This window comes from Leptodactylus fuscus, unplaced genomic scaffold, assembly GCF_031893055.1.
Source record: "Leptodactylus fuscus isolate aLepFus1 unplaced genomic scaffold, aLepFus1.hap2 HAP2_SCAFFOLD_56, whole genome shotgun sequence".
NCBI lineage: Eukaryota > Metazoa > Chordata > Amphibia > Anura > Leptodactylidae > Leptodactylus > Leptodactylus fuscus.
Window position 1 is genome coordinate 468,015 of NW_027440589.1, and position 23,218 is coordinate 491,232.

General features: G+C 47.3%; 1 protein-coding gene across 1 annotated transcript in view; it reads left to right on the forward strand.

The window, feature by feature from the left end:
* LOC142188585 (polycystin-1-like) overlaps nucleotides 1–23,218 on the forward strand; it is a 124,642-nt gene that overhangs the window by 20,124 nt on the left and 81,300 nt on the right. The window contains exons 8-13 of the mRNA XM_075261877.1: nucleotides 5,044–5,419; nucleotides 8,148–8,328; nucleotides 8,499–8,653; nucleotides 9,621–9,733; nucleotides 9,840–9,987; nucleotides 16,092–16,345. Coding sequence (XP_075117978.1) covers nucleotides 5,044–5,419; nucleotides 8,148–8,328; nucleotides 8,499–8,653; nucleotides 9,621–9,733; nucleotides 9,840–9,987; nucleotides 16,092–16,345 — 1,227 coding nt within the window. The remainder of the gene's footprint in view (nucleotides 1–5,043; nucleotides 5,420–8,147; nucleotides 8,329–8,498; nucleotides 8,654–9,620; nucleotides 9,734–9,839; nucleotides 9,988–16,091; nucleotides 16,346–23,218) is intronic.

Below are 23,218 nucleotides of genomic sequence, written 5' to 3' on the forward strand. Positions count from 1 at the left end.
CAAAGAAGATATCACTCAGTTTATGGGTGGTCGGGGTACACTGCCATATTAATATGTCTGACTGTTAGAGATCACCCCATCCTTTATCAAACAGCAGGAGCGACATCTCTGTATGCGGTTATATAAGGACTTGTCATATATATATATATATATATATATATATATATACACACACACACACACACACACACACACACACTAGCAGGAGGACGCGGTGTCACACAGGTATACAGTATGTCATTTTTTGTTTGTGTAGTGGCCCCATAAGAATTGCCAAGTTTTGCACTGATGTATTTTGCATGTCGCTTGTGTGTCCATAAGCGTCATGGGATCACGTGTATCTCCGTTTGGATATCAGTAAAAAACCTGCAATCGGTTGTTATGGAGACCTGGAGTAAAGCTGTGTGTATGTGACCTTGTGTAACAGTGTCATCCGCAGCGCCCTGCCCAGTTAAAGCTGACATACAGCAGTGAAGAAAAATGTCTGGGATGTTATGGAATAACTCAATACAAAAGGGTTTCCTCAATAAACACACGGGCCTATTTCACAAACACCAACTCTATACAGGACCGTATAAGAATACAAATAACCAATATGTAAAAAGATTTTGTATATACTTTATTTATCAAAAATGTATAAAAAAATTCATTGTGATCAGCAGATATAGATGGAACAATGGTGAATACACGGATGTAAACCAAGCATTCATATATTAAATAAAAATACAATCCAAAAGGGGAGGAAACAACTAGAAATGGTCATGTAAATTGGTTCATTTGCAGTATTTCAAGTAGAAAGAAGATTGAGAACAATATTAGTTATACCTCTACCCATCTGGATGTATGTGTAAAAATTGAATTACAGGGAAAATAGGGGCAATCCAATGCCATACAAAGGTAAATATGTCAGAAAAACAACCAGCCTATTGGAATATAAATAAAGATATATCACTACTTTAAATAACAGATACTGGATGCCATTTGTACATGAATCTCCAATGAAATGATTGTAGGGTCAAAAACAATAATATGTTCCCATATATACACATAGATTAATACAGATGACACACCATGATAACAATTAGAACTGCTTATTTCCTGAAAAATCACAAGAATAATAAAAAAAAAAAAATTATTCTTGTGATTTTTCAGGAAATAAGCAGTTCTAATCGTTATCATGGTGTGTCATCTGTATTAATCTATGTGTCTTTAATTATAGATTCGAGAATACTGGCAGGATATGTATCAATGTCGGACGGGAAGTGGACCTGTTACATAGATCATCTATGAATTAATCTGAAAGCCACATTTTGTAAAAGACTTTTTTTCTATAAAATGTAGTCTATTTTATGAATGAATGTTTCCCCCTCTTTTTTTGCACTATTTATATAATTTTCACCATTTTTATTTGTATATTTTATTTTCATATTTATCATTATTTTTTATTTCACTACTCAGCAGTGTTGCTGACTTAATGATACAAAAACCATTTTGTATCTCATCCTCACATTTATATATAATCTTTTATACTTATTTTATATAGTTAACTATTTACACCATCTTTTTTCACTTTAATATATATATATATATATATATATATATATATATATATATAGTGGATGCTTATATCACATTCAATTGCACTTTTCTTGTGGGTTCATAATTTACAATTAGCAATGTTTGGCTCCTGGTCAGGGTATTCTTGTCTGATTATCTATTTAGCACAGGGGATTATCCATTCTACATAGCGTAGTGCCGGCCTTCAATCATCCTCAGTGCGAGTCACATGATTTCAGTGCAAGTCACGCCTCCTCCGTGCACTGGCCTCGCGTGACACGATCACGTGCCTCTGCAGTCATGTGATCAGCACAACTCCTTGTGCTGATGCGCATGCACGTGGGGCCTCATGCGACGTCAACACGGTGCTGGTGCACTCGGGACTCTGAATCACCAATGAGATGATTTATAACAATGCGAATTATCAGATTTGGAGTCCAAATGGTGGGGAAATGTTACAGTACTTAAATAGTAATAAATGGAGGATAAGTACCTCAGAGGTAGAAGAAACCGTGGTCAGACGTTTGCCGGGATCGGTACACAGGAGGAGCAGCAAGGTAGTGGTGAGGTTCAGGGTGACAGGGAGCAGACAGCCAGAATAATCAGGCACAGGATGGAGTGAGCGGTGAGTTTATATAGGACGGGCTAAACTGTGATTGGCCACAGAACAGGTGATCGGAATAACCCAATTACTCCAACAGAAGAGACCAGACCAGGTGAAGCACAGAACAAACCAGGACTCCGAATACTACAGTGGGTAAGGCTGCAGAACATAGCCAGGAAGTCATGGGTTCAAGACCCAGAGAATTCAGTTCATGACATGATTTTTCTGTGGTATAAACCTGAGCTGCTTTGTACACACAACACATCCCTCCTGAGGAAGCCTGACATAGGGCGAAACGCGTCGAGGCGTTCAGCCTAAAGGCCTCTTACACTGTATCAGCACGGACACAGCTTAAACAACATGTCTACAGGTAATGGGATCTATTCACCATAGGGGTTAATAATTCCCGCCTCCTTTTGCTACTATATGTATGTGTGTGGTGAATTCTTTTCCATTAGTTGATTGTTGGTACTTTACATACACCATGATACAATTATTTGGTGACTACATTTGGCTGTTTTTGCTATTTGATTTCTGACACTACTCACGGTATGTGTATATATGGGAACATATTATTGTTTTTGACCCTACAATCATTTCATTGGAGATTCATGTACAAATGGCATCCAGTATCGATGTTATTTAAAGTAGTGATATATCTTTATTTATATTCCAATAGGCTGGTTGTTTTTCTGACATATTTACCTTTGTATGGCATTGGATTGCCCCTATTTTCCCTGTAATTCAATTTTTACACATACATCCAGATGGGTAGAGGTATAACTAATATTGTTCTCAATCTTCTTTCTACTTGAAATACTGCAAATGAACCAATTTACATGACCATTTATAGTTTTTTCCTCCCCTTTTGGATTGTCTTTTTTATTTAATATATGAATGCTTGGTCCGTTGCTTGGTTTACATCCGTGTATTCACCATTGTTCCATCTATATCTGCTGATCACAATGAATTTTTTATACATTTTTGATAAATAAAGTATATGCAAAATCTTTTTACATATTGGTTATTTGTATTCTTATACGGTCCTGTATAGAGTTGGGATGTTATGGAAGCCTGGAGTAAAGCTGTGTGCATGTGAAGACTAAGTGCCTGTGAGCTTCTATTGGCTGATAAGGGACATGTGACCGTGTGTATGGCAACTGGAATATGAGGGAAAGACTTGCAGGTTTGTATTGGTTAATTCATGTCGTTGTTTTGGGAAAGCTGTATCTCAGCAACGGTACGTCTGAGAGAGCTGAGACTAAAACCTGGCCTAAAACCTTCCCGGACACCTGAAGTATCTGTGTGCCAAATTTGGTGAAGATCGGTCCAGTCATTTGGTGGCGCCCAGAGAACAGACAGACAGACAGACAGACACTCATTTTTAGATATATAAGAGATATCATAAGCTATTTATATATATATATAGTACCTGTATATACTGTGTTAGTCATATATATATATATATATATATATATATATATATATATATATACTGTATCTGTATATACTGTGTTCAATATATATATACTGTAATTGTCCTATCTATCTATGTAGACTGTGTCTGTATATACTGTAGTTATCATACCCCTCTCTCTCTCTCTCTCTCTCTCTGTATATATATACTGTGTTTGTCATCTCTCTCTCTCTCTCTATACCAGTGGTTCTTATCCGGGGTTCCATCGCACCCTAGGCCCTGTGCACGGTTCGTTTTGTGTCCCAGTAATAAACCATATACCTATGTCTTGAATTTGGAAATAACTCATATCTGATTTATCACTAAAGAAGGGTTTGGTGAATGTGCAGATGAGACTGGTGGGGTCGGGACCTCATACAAGGTTATGAACCAGTGGTCTCTCTATATATCTATACACTGTCTCTCTATATACTGGAGTTATCATCTCTCTCTCTCTATATATATATATCTATATACTGTCTCTCTATATACTGGAGCTGTGATACCTATATACACTGTCTCTCTATATACTGGGGTTGTGATAGCTATATACACTGTCTCTCTATATACTGGAGTTATCATACCTCTCTCTCTCTCTCTCTACATATATATATCTATATACTGTCTCTCTATATACTGGAGCTGTGATACCTATATACACTGTCTCTCTATATACTGGGGTTGTGATAGCTATATACACTGTCTCTCTATATACTGGAGTTATCATACCTCTCTCTCTCTATATATATATATATATCTATATACTGTCTCTCTATATACTGGAGCTGTGATACCTATATACACTGTCTCTCTATATACTGGGGTTGTGATAGCTATATACACTGTCTCTCTATATACTGGAGTTATCATACCTCTCTCTCTCTCTCTCTCTATATATATATATCTATATACTGTCTCTCTATATACTGGAGTTGTGATAGCTATACACACTGTATCTCTACATCCTGACCATGCCGTCTCCTCCCCCAGGTGACCGTCTCTCTCTCTCTCTCTCTCTCTCTCTATATATATATATATATCTATACACTGTCTCTCTATATACTGGAGTTATCATACCTCTCTCTCTCTCTCTCTCTCTCTCTCTATATATATATATATCTATATACTGGAGTTGTGATACCTATATACACTGTCTCTCTATATACTGGAGTTATCATCTCTCTCTCTCTCTCTCTATACATATATATATATATCTATATCTATACACTGTCTCTCTATATACTGGAGTTATCATCTCTCTCTCTCTCTCTCTCTCTATATATATATATATATATATATCTATATACTGTCTCTCTATATACTGGAGTTGTGATACCTATATACACTGTCTCTCTATATACTGGAGTTGTGATAGCTATATACACACTGTATCTCTACATCCTGACCATGCCGTCTCCTCCCCCAGGTGACCGTCTCGCTCTCCGCCACGTCTCACTTCTCCGTCTTCCAGACATCTGGCTTTCTTGCAGAGGCTTCGGCTCCGGTCCAGCAGTATTTATGGGAGTTCCAAGATGGCGGTAACTCTGTGGTTACTGCTGGTGGAGCCGTCACCCATAAGTACAGTCTGCCCGGGCACTACAGGGTGAAGGTGAAAGCAGAAGGTCGAGAACCAGGAGCAGAACTGCTGGCGACCATGGTAGTGCCGCTCAACTCCGCAGAACTGCAGTGCCCTATGGTGGCCCAAACAGGACAAAGTCTGGAGGTCTGGCTGAGGGTAACGCAGGGCACCCACCTGCAGGCTGTCTATGGGGTTCACCAACAAGGTGCCCATCATGTGACTGGTAAGTAGCTTCATCTATGGCTGGAGGAACCTGATGCAACAATAATCACTGTAAGTCCTGGACAACTAGACTCCCCAGGCACCGGGGCAAAAACAGTCCTGAGTCTACTACGCTCTCCTAACCGGAGTGGGACCAGGCCCTGGAGGTCTTCACCAGAGCTCCTGATGGTGGAGATGGACTTGGTAAAATCTGGGGCCCAGGTCCGCAGCCGCCCAGAGAGCGCCACACACTAAGCAAACCCCAAGTAAGGAGGACCCAGAAAAACCCAGACACTAACCTCAGTGGATGAAGTTCAGGAGAGCAGGTCAGCCCAGAGAAACAGACGTACAGGGCAAGCTGGTACTCCAGAGGTCAAAGCAGGTTCCAGGGCAAGCCAAAGCGTAGTCAATCAGGCTGAGTCAGTAACAGGAGGCCGCGTAGTAGCAGGAGGGAGAGGCAGAAGCGTAGTCAGGAGCGCCGGGTCATACACAGGAGGTAGCGGTAACAGGTGTGGGCAATATAAGAATCCCACTGACAACAAATACAAAGAATACAAGTAACAGATGTTGGCAATATAAGAATATCCACTGACACCAGATAGAAAGGATACAAGTAACAGGTGTGGGCCATATAAGAATCCCCCTGACATCAGATACAAAGGATACAAGTAACAGGTGTGGGCAATATAAGAATATCCACTGACACCAGATAGAAAGGATACAAGTAACAGGTGTGGGCAATATAAGAATATCCACTGACACCAGATAGAAAGGATACAAGTAACAGGTGTGGGCCATATAAGAATCCCCCTGACATCAGATAAAAAGGATACAAGTAACAGGTGTGGGCCATATAAGAATCCCCCTGACATCAGATACAAAGGATACAAGTAACAGGTGTGGGCAATATAAGAATATCCACTGACACCAGATAGAAAGGATACAAGTAACATGTGTGAGCAATATAAGAATATCCACTGACACCAGATAGAAAAGATACAAGTAACAGGTGTGGGCAATATAAGAATATCCACTGACACCAGATAGAAAAGATACAAGTAACAGGTGTGGGCAATATAAGAATATCCACTGACACCAGATAGAAAGGATACAAGTAACAGGTGTGGGCAATATAAGAATCCCCTCTGTCCACACATTTTTGGAGTATTGTTTGTTGTTATGTATTGATACTTATACACTGAAACATATGACTTGATACTTGTACTCTCTATATATATCTATATATATAACGGGGTCCTAACACTATACACATGCCTCAGCGCTCTTGACATTTCCATCACTTTTTTTCTGGCTTTTGCGCCCTTTGCTGCTTCCACGACTTTTTCCATATTTTTCTATTTTCAGAAAATCTTTGGGAGGAATTTCCTGCACAGATGAGTTTCTGCTCTTTTTGTGCCTTTTTGTTCCCCCCACTACAAGGCCTGGCTACACGGCCGCCGAATCTCTGCTGTGGAGAACTAGCCAGGCTTATTATCTCTGCCAGTCTCTTACTGCTTTCTACCACTTTGACCATCATGAGGTTTCCCAACAAATCCTTCACTGGGTGGGAACACAAATGTGCAGGGAGCACAACAGTGAGGGACGCCGTGTACAAAGTAGTGTGTGGTCAGACGGACAAGGCTTGTGTCATTGATGAAGCTGTATTGTGTATCCTTGTGTATCATTGTTAACCCTTGTGTAACCCTTGTGTATCATTGTGTAACCCTTGTGTAACCCTTGTATAACCCTTGTGTATCCTTGTATAACCCTTGTGTATCCTTGTATAACCCTTGTGTATCCTTGTATAACCCTTGTATAACCCTTGTGTATCCTTGTATAACCCTTGTGTATCATTGTGTATCCTTGAGAATCACTGGTGTGGTGTGCACAAGGCCTTATTGTGGGGGGAGAAATGAATAGTTCAGTAGAAAGTCTAAGTGTAGGTTGTAAATTCTGGATGTGCCGACCATGTGATGTGGAGATGTCCCGCTCTCCTCCAGGCGACCTCCAGTCTCGCACCATGGCCTTCTCCAGGAGGAGGGGAGAGACTGTCTGTAAATTATGGAGGTGGCCTATTGAAAACTGTGCAACACTCCAAGTCTCCTCCTACACGTGACCCCTGGTACATGAGGAGACGATCACGGGTGGTCCTAGCAGCGAGACACCTTGTGACACACCGAGACAGTGAACAAGCCCTCGAAGCCTCATCTCCACCAGTGACATCTGAGAACCTCATGTCCTATTTCAGTCCAACCAGACCTGACTCGTGTGACCAGATCGTCTGCCATTCATGTATGACATCATGTGTTACATGGGAAGAATATGCAAATCCGCCTTCCATGATGTAATTAGGAAGACAGTTGCTGCCTCATTGTTGCAAACCAATAGAGGGCGCTCACTGGAATGTGCAAGCCTGTCTTAAGACAGGATTCCAGTGAAACAACCCAATAATGGCTGCTCCCTTTAGCCTCATGCCCGACCTTCCACGAGGCCTTTGTTTAGCAATGACGCTGGGATTAATACCAGGTATAGTCTCTCAATCGAGGACAGCTGTTTCGATCTGGTTGGATCTCATCAGCCCGATGTAGAGAGAACTATAACCTGGTATAGGTGAGATCATGTGTTACAGTCATGGAGGCTTCAGAGCTGAACTCTACTTCCTTGTCCATGCAGAATCCTTTCTGTAACGTCTCTTCTTTACCCCAATCATTGCCCTGTATCATGTGTATATACTATTTCCTGTATTACAGATGACTCCTCTTGCCCCCGTGGGGGTAGAATCTTCCCGGGTGACTTGTACTGTTACTGGCTGAGTCCCATACGAGAGTCTTGGGTTTCTGCTCACCAACGATGTTCTTCGGTTCCCGGCGGTGATCTTGCCTATATAACCTCATCGGACCAACGCGCTTTTATACAAGAAACCTTTTCTGGGTACGGAGGTGGTGAGGAGATGGCATCCATGTTTTATAATGATCCCCTACCATGCTGGAGAGATTCACGGGGCAGGTTGGGTGGTGCAGGTGACAATTGTGTAACCCCTGCGGAGTGTTGTGTACGGCTCCTTCTGTATACCTCTCACCTGACGTATATCCTTCTTGTAGGAATCTTCTGGTATGGGTAAATGTGTCTCGGTGGTCTTCAGTGGAGCAGGACCTCCAGGAGGATTGTGCAGTGTTACCACTAATACCTGGGACCATGCACCAGTGGACTCCATGCATGGAGAAGGCCCCATCTTTGTGTCGGTGTCGAGGTGGAGGTCAGTATCGGAGTCCTCCATGAAGGGGAATGATAAAGTCATCTGCCATGTCTTATGTGGAGATCCGCACATGGCAAGAGTCAGGGCCAGGCTTCATCTGGGGTAAAGACTCCGTCTGCTGCCCCGACCTTGACTCTGATAACCCTGACCTTGTTGACATCTGGAACACGTGCCCCACCAACCCTCTAAATACCCCTGACACAATTATGCGGTCAGTCTTGTGGAGTGGGCTCCATAGTATGGCGGGTTCTATGTGCTTGTGGTTTTACCTTTCGGCCTTCATTGTGTGCCCTGCACCGTGAGATATCTGACCAGTGGCTCCGCCGTGGTCTATTACACGTCGTCCTGGTGTGAAGAGGTCAACATAAACTTTAACCCGTATCATTGGCTTTAGTGAGACACAATATTGCAATGACAGCGGGGGTTGGTTTTGGAGGTGTGGTTATAGTAATCGAGGGCGGGGCCTGACAATCTTTTCTGCCTATGTAGTTCTAGGCTTATAATGTTGAGACTTCTTAAAGGCAGGTACTTGCGTTGGCCTTAAAGAGGACCTTTCACCAATTCATTGCATCCTCCAGTCAACATAGTTGGAATTTCTAGCCCCCGCCATTCCTGAGCAATCAGTGCTGTTATATTCTCTGATGGGCGGTCCTCGGCTGGAGCAGAAAGACAGGACCGCCCACCTGGCAGAAGAAGCTTCATTGTGTGCAAACCAAAACCTATTGCTGGAGATTAGTGGGGGCTAGAGGAAAAATGGCGACTCCCCTGAACCAGTGAAGAGTTGGGGGGTTGGTGGAGGAAGTGAAAGATCCTCTTTGAGGCCACAGAAGACCCCATATGGCATGTAGAGGGGCCTGTTACTGGTTTGGGAGCCCAGATGCTTCACGTTCCATCTCTGACCATTCCAGTATTAGCCGTGCACCCCCCACTTGTGTTGGTTACGTCTCTCATGTATATGGCCTTTCAGTCCAGCTCCCGGACGCTCCCGTATACCTGGTCGGGGTTTCTGCTTTCCATGGCGCTGATACGGAGAATACGACCTTATCCACATTACATGAAGACCTTGCCAGTGACATTGAGGTAAGTCTCTGAAGCCCCAAACCTTTCACAGCGCTCAGTGCATTGACGTTCCACATGGTGTATACGGTGTGGACAGTATATACGCTTCTTCTTCCACATGCTATAGGTGATGATGTTTCCTGGGCTTTGGTTCAGCCATTCTGGATTTCCTTTATCTCTTGAATTGGGGATCCAACCTCTTCAGCGGGATTACCAGGCGCGAGTCCAGATCCTGCGGCCATTTTGTAGTCCAGAACAACATTTGCTTCCCCCAGGTATGTTTGACCTTAGGTCGCCTCTTTCTTCCCCAATGATGGGGTCCCCGGCCCCCCTCCTATGGACTATGGATCAGACATAGGCGCTGCCTCGTACTCTATAGGTGTGATGGAGATATCTGAGGACAGCGCTCAGCTCTTCATCGGTCCCATAGAGAGGCCGGACATGGGACCTCCATTCTAGTGACCGGACATGGGACCTCCATTCTAGTGACGGGACATGGGACCTCCATTCTAGTGACTGGACATGGGACCTCCATTCTAGTGACCGGACATGGGACCTCCATTCTAGTGACCGGACATGGGACCTACATTCTAGTGACGGGACATGGGACCTCCATTCTAGTGACTGGACATGGGACCTCCATTCTAGTGACGGGACATGGGACCTCCATTCTAGTGACCGGACATGGGACCTCCATTCTAGTGATGGGACATGGGACCTCCATTCTAGTGACGGGACATGGGACCTCCATTCTAGTGACCGGACATGGGACCTCCATTCTAGTGACCGGACATGGGACCTCCATTCTAGTGACTGGACATGGGACCTCCATTCTAGTGACGGGACATTGGACCTCCATTCTAGTGACTGGACATGGGACCTCCATTCTAGTGACGGGACATGGGACCTCCATTCTAGTGACCGGACATGGGACCTCCATTCTAGTGACCGGACATGGGACCTCCATTCTAGTGACTGGACATGGGACCTCCATTCTAGTGACGGGACATGGGACCTCCATTCTAGTGACTGGACATGGGACCTCCATTCTAGTGACGGGACATGGGACCTCCATTCTAGTGACTGGACATGGGACCTCCATTCTAGTGACGGGACATGGGACCTCCATTCTAGTGACCGGACATGGGACCTCCATTCTAGTGATGGGACATGGGACCTCCATTCTAGTGACGGGACATGGGACCTCCATTCTAGTGACCGGACTTGGGACCTCCATTCTAGTGACGGGACATGGGACCTCCATTCTAGTGACCGGACATGGGACCTCCATTCTAGTGACCGGTCATGGGACCTCCATTCTAGTGACCGTACATGGGACCTCCATTCTAGTGATGGGACATGGGACCTCCATTCTAGTGACCGGACATGGGACCTCCATTCTAGTGACCGGACATGGGACCTCCATTCTAGTGACCGGTCATGGGACCTCCATTCTAGTGATGGGACATGGGACCTCCATTCTAGTGACGGGACATGGGACCTCCATTCTAGTGACCGGACATGGGACCTCCATTCTAGTGATGGGACATGGGACCTCCATTCTAGTGACCGGACATGGGACCTCCATTCTAGTGACCGGACATGGGACCTCCATTCTAGTGACCGGACATGGGACCTCCATTCTAGTGACTGGACATGGGACCTCCATTCTAGTGACGGGACATGGGACCTCCATTCTAGTGACGGGACATGGGACCTCCATTCTAGTGACCGGTCATGGGACCTCCATTCTAGTGATGGGACATGGGACCTCCATTCTAGTGACCGTACATGGGACCTCCATTCTAGTGACCGTACATGGGACCTCCATTCTAGTGACCGGACTTGGGACCTCCATTCTAGTGACGGGACATGGGACCTCCATTCTAGTGACCGGACATGGGACCTCCATTCTAGTGACCGGACATGGGACCTCCATTCTAGTGACGGGACATGGGACCTCCATTCTAGTGACCGTACATGGGACCTCCATTCTAGTGACCGGACATGGGACCTCCATTCTAGTGACGGGACATGGGACCTCCATTCTAGTGACCGGACTTGGGACCTCCATTCTAGTGACCGGACATGGGACCTCCATTCTAGTGACCGGACTTGGGACCTCCATTCTAGTGACGGGACATGGGACCTCCATTCTAGTGACCGGACATGGGACCTCCATTCTAGTGACCGGTCATGGGACCTCCATTCTAGTGACTGGACTTGGGACCTCCATTCTAGTGACTGGACATGGGACCTCCATTCTAGTGACCGGACATGGGACCTCCATTCTAGTGACCGTACATGGGACCTCCATTCTAGTGACGGGACATGGGACCTCCATTCTAGTGACCGGACATGGGACCTCCATTCTAGTGACCGTACATGGGACCTCCATTCTAGTGACCGGACTTGGGACCTCCATTCTAGTGACCGGACATGGGACCTCCATTCTAGTGACCGGACATGGGACCTCCATTCTAGTGACGGGACATGGGACCTCCATTCTAGTGACCGGACATGGGACCTCCATTCTAGTGACCGTACATGGGACCTCCATTCTAGTGACGGGACATGGGACCTCCATTCTAGTGACCGGACATGGGACCTCCATTCTAGTGACCGGACATGGGACCTCCATTCTAGTGACCGTACATGGGACCTCCATTCTAGTGACCGTACATGGGACCTCCATTCTAGTGACCGGACTTGGGACCTCCATTCTAGTGACCGGACATGGGACCTCCATTCTAGTGACCGGACATGGGACCTCCATTCTAGTGACCGGACTTGGGACCTCCATTCTAGTGACCGGACATGGGACCTCCATTCTAGTGACCGGACTTGGGACCTCCATTCTAGTGACCGGACTTGGGACCTCCATTCTAGTGACCGGACATGGGACCTCCATTCTAGTGACCGGACTTGGGACCTCCATTCTAGTGACCGGACATGGGACCTCCATTCTAGTGACCGGTCATGGGACCTCCATTCTAGTGACCGGACTTGGGACCTCCATTCTAGTGACTGGACATGGGACCTCCATTCTAGTGACCGGACATGGGACCTCCATTCTAGTGACCGTACATGGGACCTCCATTCTAGTGATGGGACATGGGACCTCCATTCTAGTGACCGGACATGGGACCTCCATTCTAGTGACCGTACATGGGACCTCCATTCTAGTGACCGGACTTGGGACCTCCATTCTAATGACCGGACATGGGACCTCCATTCTAGTGACCGGACATGGGACCTCCATTCTAGTGACGGGACATGGGACCTCCATTCTAGTGACCGGACATGGGACCTCCATTCTAGTGACCGGACATGGGACCTCCATTCTAGTGACCGGACATGGGACCTCCATTCTAGTGACCGGACTTGGGACCTCCATTCTAGTGACCGGACATGGGACCTCCATTCTAGTGACCGGACTTGGGACCTCCATTCTAGTGACCGGACTTGGGACCTCCATTCTAGTGACCGGACATGGGACCTCCATTCTAGTGACCGGACTTGGGACCTCCATTCTAGTGACCGGACATGGGACCTCCATTCTAGTGACCGGTCATGGGACCTCCATTCTAGTGACCGGACTTGGGACCTCCATTCTAGTGACTGGACATGGGACTTCCATTCTAGTGACCGGACATGGGACCTCCATTCTAGTGACCGTACATGGGACCTCCATTCTAGTGACGGGACATGGGACCTCCATTCTAGTGACGGGACATGGGACCTCCATTCTAGTGACCGTACATGGGACCTCCATTCTAGTGACCGTACATGGGACCTCCATTCTAGTGACCGGACATGGGACCTCCATTCTAGTGACCGGACATGGGACCTCCATTCTAGTGACCGGACATGGGACCTCCATTCTAGTGACTGGACATGGGACCTCCATTCTAGTGACGGGACATGGGACTTCCATTCTAGTGACCGGTCATGGGACCTCCATTCTAGTGATGGGACATGGGACCTCCATTCTAGTGACGGGACATGGGACCTCCATTCTAGTGACCGGACATGGGACCTCCATTCTAGTGACCGGTCATGGGACCTCCATTCTAGTGATGGGACATGGGACCTCCATTCTAGTGACGGGACATGGGACCTCCATTCTAGTGACCGGACATGGGACCTCCATTCCAGTGATGGGACATGGGACCTCCATTCTAGTGACCGGTCATGGGACCTCCATTCTAGTGACCGGACTTGGGACCTCCATTCTAGTGACTGGACATGGGACCTCCATTCTAGTGACCGGACATGGGACCTCCATTCTAGTGACCGTACATGGGACCTCCATTCTAGTGACGGGACATGGGACCTCCATTCTAGTGACCGGACATGGGACCTCCATTCTAGCGACCGTACATGGGACCTCCATTCTAGTGACCGGACTTGGGACCTCCATTCTAGTGACCGGACATGGGACCTCCATTCTAGTGACCGGACATGGGACCTCCATTCTAGTGACGGGACATGGGACATCCATTCTAGTGACCGGACATGGGACCTCCATTCTAGTGACCGGACATGGGACCTCCATTCTAGTGACCGGACATGGGACCTCCATTCTAGTGACCGGACATGGGACCTCCATTCTAGTGACGGGACATGGGACATCCATTCTAGTGACCGGACATGGGACCTCCATTCTAGTGACCGGACATGGGACCTCCATTCTAGTGACCGGACATGGGACCTCCATTCTAGTGACCGGACTTGGGACCTCCATTCTAGTGACCGGACTTGGGACCTCCATTCTAGTGACCGGACATGGGACCTCCATTCTAGTGACCGGACTTGGGACCTCCATTCTAGTGACCGGACATGGGACCTCCATTCTAGTGACCGGTCATGGGACCTCCATTCTAGTGACCGGACTTGGGACCTCCATTCTAGTGACTGGACATGGGACCTCCATTCTAGTGACCGGACATGGGACCTCCATTCTAGTGACCGTACATGGGACCTCCATTCTAGTGACCGGACTTGGGACCTCCATTCTAGTGACCGGACATGGGTCCTCCATTCTAGTGACCGGACATGGGACCTCCATTCTAGTGACGGGACATGGGACCTCCATTCTAGTGACCGGACATGGGACCTCCATTTTAGTGACCGGACATGGGACCTCCATTCTAGTGACCGGACATGGGACTTCCATTCTAGTGACCGGACATGGGACCTCCATTCTAGTGACCGGACTTGGGACCTCCATTCTAGTGACCGGACTTGGGACCTCCATTCTAGTGACCGGACATGGGACCTCCATTCTAGTGACCGGACTTGGGACCTCCATTCTAGTGACCGGACATGGGACCTCCATTCTAGTGACCGGTCATGGGACCTCCATTCTAGTGACTGGACATGGGACCTCCATTCTAGTGACTGGACATGGGACCTCCATTCTAGTGACCGGACATGGGACCTCCATTCTAGTGACCGGTCATGGGACCTCCATTCTAGTGACCAGACATGGGACCTCCATTCTAGTGACTGGACATGGGACCTCCATTCTAGTGACCAGACATGGGACCTCCATTCTAGTGACTGGACATGGGACCTCCATTCTAGTGACTGGACATGGGACCTCCATTCTAGTGACCGTACATGGGACCTCCATTCTAGTGACCGGACATGGGACCTCCATTCTAGTGACCGGACTTGGGACCTCCATTCTAGTGACCGGACATGGGACCTCCATTCTAGTGACCGGACTTGGGATCTCCATTCTAGTGACCGGACTTGGGACCTCCATTCTAGTGACCGGACATGGGACCTCCATTCTAGTGACCGTACATGGGACCTCCATTCTAGTGACCGTACATGGGACCTCCATTCTAGTGACCGGACTTGGGACCTCCATTCTAGTGATGGGACATGGGACCTCCATTCTAGTGACCGGACTTGGGACCTCCATTCTAGTGACTGGACATGGGACCTCCATTCTAGTGACCGTACATGGGACCTCCATTCTAGTGACCATACATGGGACCTCCATTCTAGTGACTGTACATGGGACCTCCATTCTAGTGACCGTACATGGGACCTCCATTCTAGTGACCGGACTTGGGACCTCCATTCTAGTGACTGGACATGGGACCTCCATTCTAGTGACCGTACATGGGACCTCCATTCTAGTGACCGGACTTGGGACCTCCATTCTAGTGACCGGACATGGGACCTCCATTCTAGTGACGGGACATGGGACCTCCATTCTAGTGACCGTACATGGGACCTCCATTCTAGTGACCGGACATGGGACCTCCATTCTAGTGACGGGACGGGGTTGCAGCCCCCCTACCAGGCAGACCCTTCTCTAATGGATCAGGTATGTTCTGGTTTTGTCTTTCTCTCCGTCTAGGTTGTGTTTTCCAGCCGTCTCCATTTGCCACCTGCCATGCTCATCCTCTATGTAACACGACCGGGGTCTGTCCCAATGGCAAACAATGGTGCCCCCTTATTGAAAGGTGTCAGAGCCGCGACCGTCCCTGCAGCACCTACACCCCAGGGAGCGCCAAGCAGCCACCTCGATATGTTGGGACCCCACCGCTCTACTCACCGGTTACCGACATCCCCCTGACCATCTCCGCCAGTCACAAGAGCAGAAACCTCCAAGTAAGAAGATTATGTCTCATCTACTAATCTGTCTGTAAATCCGAGGACCTGACACCGCGTGTGATAATCCCAATGTTATACGTGATGTGATCAGCGCTGACACCGCGTGTGATAATCCCAATGTTATACATGATGTGATCAGCGCTGTCACCGCGTGTGATAATCCCAATGTCATACATCATGTGATCAGCGCTGTCACCGCGTGTGATAATCCCAATGTTATACATGATGTGATCAGCGCTGTCACCGCGTGTGATAATCCCAATGTTATACATGATGTGATCGGCGCTGTCACCGCGTGTGATAATCCCAATGTTATACGTGATGTGATCAGCGCTGACACCGCGTGTGATAATCCCAATGTTATACATGATGTGATCGGCGCTGTCACCGCGTGTGATAATCCCAATGTTATACATCATGTGATCGGCACTGTCACCGGGTGATGATGTCATTGGGATTATCACATACAGTGACAGCGCCGATCACATGATGTATAACATTGGGATTATCACATGCGGTGACAGCGCCGATCACATGATGTATAACATTGGGATTATCACACGCAGTGACAGCGCCGATCACATCACGTATAACATTGGGATTATCACATGCGGTGACAGCGCCGATCACATGATGTATAACATTGGGATTATCACATGCGGTGACAGCGCCGATCACATCATGTATAACATTGGGATTATCACACGCAGTGACAGCGCCGATCACATCACGTATAACATTGGGATTATCACATGCGGTGACAGCGCCGATCACATGATGTATAACATTGGGATTATCACACGCGGTGTCAGTGCCGATCACATCATGTATAACATTGGGATTATCACATGCGGTGACAGCGCCGATCACATGATGTATAACATTGGGATTATCACACGCGGTGTCAGTGCCGATCACATCATGTATAACATTGGGATTATCACACGCGGTGTCAGTGCCGATCACATGATGTATAACATTGGGATTATCACACCCGGTGACAGCGCCGATCACATCACGTATAACATTGGGATTATCACACGTGGTGACAGCACTGATCACATCATGTATAACATTCGGATTATCACACGCGGTGTCAGTGCCGATCACATCATGTATAACATTGGGATTATCACACGCGGTGTCAGTGCCGATCACATCACGTATAACATTGGGATTATCACACGCGGTGACAGCGCCGATCACATCACGTATAACATTGGGATTATCACACGCGGTGACAGCACTGATCACATCATGTATAACATTCGGATTATCACACGCGGTGACAGCGCCGATCACATGATGTATAACATTGGGATTATCACACGCGGTGACAGCGCCGATCACATGATGTATAACATTGGGATTATCACACGCGGTGACAGCGCCGATCACATCACGTATAACATTGGGATTATCACACGCGGTGACAGCGCCGATCACATGATGTATAACATTGGGATTATCACACCCGGTGACAGCGCCGATCACATGATGTATAACATTGGGATTATCACACCCGGTGACAGTGCCGATCACATGATGTATAACATTGGGATTATCACACCCGGTGACAGTGCCGATCACATCATGTATAACATTCGGATTATCACACGCGGTGTCAGTGCCGATCACATCATGTATAACATTGGGATTATCACACGCGGTGACAGCGCCGATCACATCACGTATAACATTGGGATTATCACACGCGGTGACAGCGCCGATCACATCACGTATAACATTGGGATTATCACACGCGGTGACAGCACTGATCACATCATGTATAACATTCGGATTATCACACGCGGTGACAGCGCTGATCACATCACGTATAACATTGGGATTATCACACGTGGTGACAGCACTGATCACATCATGTATAACATTTGGATTATCACACGCGGTGTCAGTGCCGATCACATCATGTATAACATTGGGATTATCACACGTGGTGACAGTGCCGATCACATGATGTATAACATTGGGATTATCACACGCAGTGACAGCGCCGATCACATCACGTATAACATTGGGATTATCACATGCGGTGACAGCGCCGATCACATGATGTATAACATTGGGATTATCACACCCGGTGACAGCACTGATCACATCATGTATAACATTCGGATTATCACACGCGGTGACAGCGCCGATCACATGATGTATAACATTGGGATTATCACACGCGGTGACAGCGCCGATCACATGATGTATAACATTGGGATTATCACATGCGGTGACAGCGCCGATCACATGATGTATAACATTGGGATTATCACACGCGGTGTCAGTGCCGATCACATCACGTATAACATTGGGATTATCACACGCGGTGACAGCGCCGATCACATCACGTATAACATTGGGATTATCACACGCGGTGACAGCACTGATCACATCATGTATAACATTCGGATTATCACACCCGGTGACAGTGCCGATCACATGATGTATAACATTGGGATTATCACACGCGGTGACAGCGCCGATCACATGATGTATAACATTGGGATTATCACACGCGGTGACAGCGCCGATCACATCACGTATAACATTGGGATTATCACATGCGGTGACAGCGCCGATCACATGATGTATAACATTGGGATTATCACACCCGGTGACAGTGCCGATCACATCATGTATAACATTGGGATTATCACACCCGGTGACAGCGCCGATCACATGATGTATAACATTGGGATTATCACACCCGGTGACAGCGCCGATCACATGATGTATAACATTGGGATTATCACACCCGGTGACAGTGCCGATCACATGATGTATAACATTGGGATTATCACACCCGGTGACAGTGCCGATCACATCATGTATAACATTCGGATTATCACACGCGGTGTCAGTGCCGATCACATCATGTATAACATTGGGATTATCACACGCGGTGACAGCGCCGATCACATCACGTATAACATTGGGATTATCACACGCGGTGACAGCGCCGATCACATCACGTATAACATTGGGATTATCACACGCGGTGACAGCACTGATCACATCATGTATAACATTCGGATTATCACACGCGGTGACAGCGCTGATCACATCACGTATAACATTGGGATTATCACACGTGGTGACAGCACTGATCACATCATGTATAACATTTGGATTATCACACGCGGTGTCAGTGCCGATCACATCATGTATAACATTGGGATTATCACACGCGGTGACAGCGCTGATCACATCACGTATAACATTGGGATTATCACACGCGGTGTCAGTGCCGATCACATCATGTATAACATTGGGATTATCACACGTGGTGACAGTGCCGATCACATCATGTATAACATTGGGATTATCACACGCGGTGACAGCGCTGATCACATCACGTATAACATTGGGATTATCACACGCGGTGACAGTGCCGATCACATCACGTATAACATTGGGATTATCACACGCGGTGTCAGTGCCGATCACATGATGTATAACATTGGGATTATCACATGCGGTGACAGCGCCGATCACATGATGTATAACATTGGGATTATCACATGCGGTGACAGCGCCGATCACATGATGTATAACATTGGGATTATCACACGCGGTGTCAGGTCCTTGTTACGATAGAAGACTATTACTCTTGCGTTACCTGCAGGTCAATCTTTAATCCCGAGTATATGCAGGACAGTACTGGACTGATTTGTCCCTTGGTCCCTCCATCTGTCGGGTCTCCTCCGTTTTGTAGGTGTTGTCTGGAGCGCCTGTCACTCTGGAGGAGTCGGCCCGTCCATACACAATGTGGTCAGTGGTGTAATACCCCTCTCGTCCTGTGCTGGCGCTGTATACTGAAGCTCTATCAGGTTCATCACGTACCATGGGGGAATAAGAGTATTTAGTCAGCGACCAATTGTACAAGATCTCGCACTTACAAACATGAGGTCGGCCTGTCAGTGACATCAGAGGTGACCTCAGCTACGAGAGACAACCTGAGAACACAAATCTCATCTGGACAGAATTTATTGGCAGATTATATTGGACAATAAGTATTTGATTCCTGTCTCACAGACCTGTAAGTCCTTCTATAAGAGGCTCCTCCGTCCTCCCCTCCTTACCTGTAGTAATGGCGCCTGTATATGTCCCATGTCCCAACCTCACACCGTCACACTCCAAACTCCACTATGGTGAAGACCAAAGAGCTGTGGGAGGACGCCAGAAACAAGATGGCCGCCCTGCACCAGGCCGGGAAGACTGAACCTGCAATAGGCAGCAGCTCGGTGTGAAGAAATCACCTGTGGGAGAAAATGGGAGCCCTACAAGACCTCTGATAATCGGCCTCCATCTGGGGCTCCAGAGCAAGGTCTCACCCCGTGGGGTCAAAGTGATCACAAGAACGGTGAGCAAAAATCCCAGAACCTCACGAGGGACCTAGAGAATGACCTGCCGAGAGCTGGGACCAACATAACAATGGCGCCATCAGTAACACACTACGCCGCCAGGGACTCGGATCCTGCAGTGCCAGACGTGTCCCACTGCTTAAGCCAGTACATGGCCGGGACGTCTGAGCATTGGGATGATCCAGAAGAGGATTGGGACAATGTCATATGGTCAGATGAAGTCACCGTGTATGGAGGAGAAAGAACGCTGAGTTGTATCCAAAGACCCCCAGACCTGCCGTGAAGCATCATGGGGGGAGGGGGCAACATCAGGCTTTGGGACCAGGACGGCTGATCTTTGTACATGTAATAGTGAGTGGGGCCAGGTATCGTGAGATATTGGGTGCAATGCTCCTTCCATCAGCATTGAAGATGAAACATGGCCGGGTCTTTCAGCATGACAATGATCCCAAGCACACCGCCAGGGCAACGAAGGAGCGGCCTCGTAAGAAGCATTGCAAGGTCCTGGAGTGGCCGAACCAGTCTATCAGATCTCAACCCTATAGAAAACCTTTGGAGGGAGCGACAGCCCCAGAACATCCCTGCTCTAGAGGAGATCTGCATGGAGGAACGGGCCAACGTACCAGCACAAGTGTGAGCCAACCTTGTGGAGACTTACAAAAGACTTCCGACCTCTGTCACTGCCAAAAAAGGAGAGAGAGCAAAGGAGAGAGAGCAAAGGAGACAGAACAAAGGAGAGAGAACAAAGGACTGAGAGGACAAAGGAGACAGAACAAATGGGAGAGGACAAAGGAGAGAGAGCAAAGGAGAGAAAACAAAGGAGACAGAACAAAGGAGACAGAACAAAGGAGAGAGAGCAAAGGAGAGAGAGCAAAGGAGAGAGAGCAAAGGAAAGAGAACAAAGGAGAGAGAACAGAGGACAGAGAGGACAAAGGACTGAGAGGACAAAGGAGAGAGAGCAAAGGAGAGAGAGCAAAGGAGACAGAACAAAGGAGACAGAACAAAGGAGGCAGAACAGAGGACAGAGAGGACAAAGGACTGAGAGGACAAAGGAGAGAGAGCAAAGGAGAGAGAGCAAAGGAGACAGAACAAAGGAGACAGAACAAAGGAGAGAGAGCAAAGGAGAGAGAACAGAGGACAGAGAGGACAAAGGACTGAGAGGACAAAGGAGAGAGAGCAAAGGAGACAGAACAAAGGAGACAGAACAAAGGAGAGAGAGCAAAGGAGAGAGAGCAAAGGAGAGAGAGCAAAGGAAAGAGAACAAAGGAGAGAGAACAGAGGACAGAGAGGACAAAGGACTGAGAGGACAAAGGAGAGAGAGCAAAGGAGACAGAACAAAGGAGACAGAACAAAGGAGACAGAACAAATGACTGAGAGAACAAAGGAGACAGAACAAAGGAGACAGAACAAAGCAGAGAGAGCAAAGGAGAGAGAGCAAAGGAGAGAGAGCAAAGGAGAGAGAGCAAAGGATAGAGAGCAAAGGAGAGAGAGCAAAGGAGAGAGAGCAAAGGAGAGAGAGCAAAGGAGAGCGAACAAAGGACTGAGAGGACAAAGGAGAGAGAACAAAGGACTGAGAGGACAAAGGAGAGAGAACAAAGGAGAGAGGACAAAGGAGAGAGAACAAAGGAGAGAGATGAAAGGAGAGAGATGAAAGGAGAGAGAACAAAGGACTGAAAGGACAAAGGAGAGAGAACAAAGGAGAGCGAACAAAGGACTGAGAGGACAAAGGAGAGAGAACAAAGGAGAGAGATGAAAGGAGAGAGAACAAAGGACTGAGAGGACAAAGGAGAGAGAGCAAAGGAGAGAGAACAAAGGAGAGAGAACAAAGGAGAGAGAGGACAAAGGAGAGAGAGCAAAGGAGAGAGAGCAAAGGACTGAGAGGACAAAGGACTGAGAGGACAAAGGAGAGAGAACAAAGGAGAGAGAACAAAGGAGAGAGAACAAAGGAGAGAGATGAAAGGAGAGAGATGAAAGGAGAGAGAACAAAGGACTGACAGGACAAAGGAGAGAGAACAAAGGAGAGCGAACAAAGGACTGAGAGGACAAAGGAGAGAGAACAAAGGAGAGAGATGAAAGGAGAGAGAACAAAGGACTGAGAGGACAAAGGAGAGAGAGCAAAGGAGAGAGAACAAAGGAGAGAGAACAAAGGAGAGAGAGGACAAAGGAGAGAGAGCAAAGGAGAGAGAACAAAGGACTGAGAGGACAAAGGAGAGAGAGCAAAGGAGAGAGAACAAAGGAGAGAGAGAACAAAGGAGAGAGAGGACAAAGGAGAGAGAACAAAGGAGAGAGAGGACAAAGGAGAGAGAGGACAAAGGAGAGAGATGAAAGGAGAGAGAACAAAGGACTGAGAGAACGTTTCTTATTGACCAATTTCTTATTTTCCTCCATAATTTGCCAATAAATTCTTTCCAGATCAGACAATGGGATTTTCTGGATTTCTTTCCTGATGTTGTCTCTCGTACTTGAGGTCACCTCTGATGTCACTTACAGG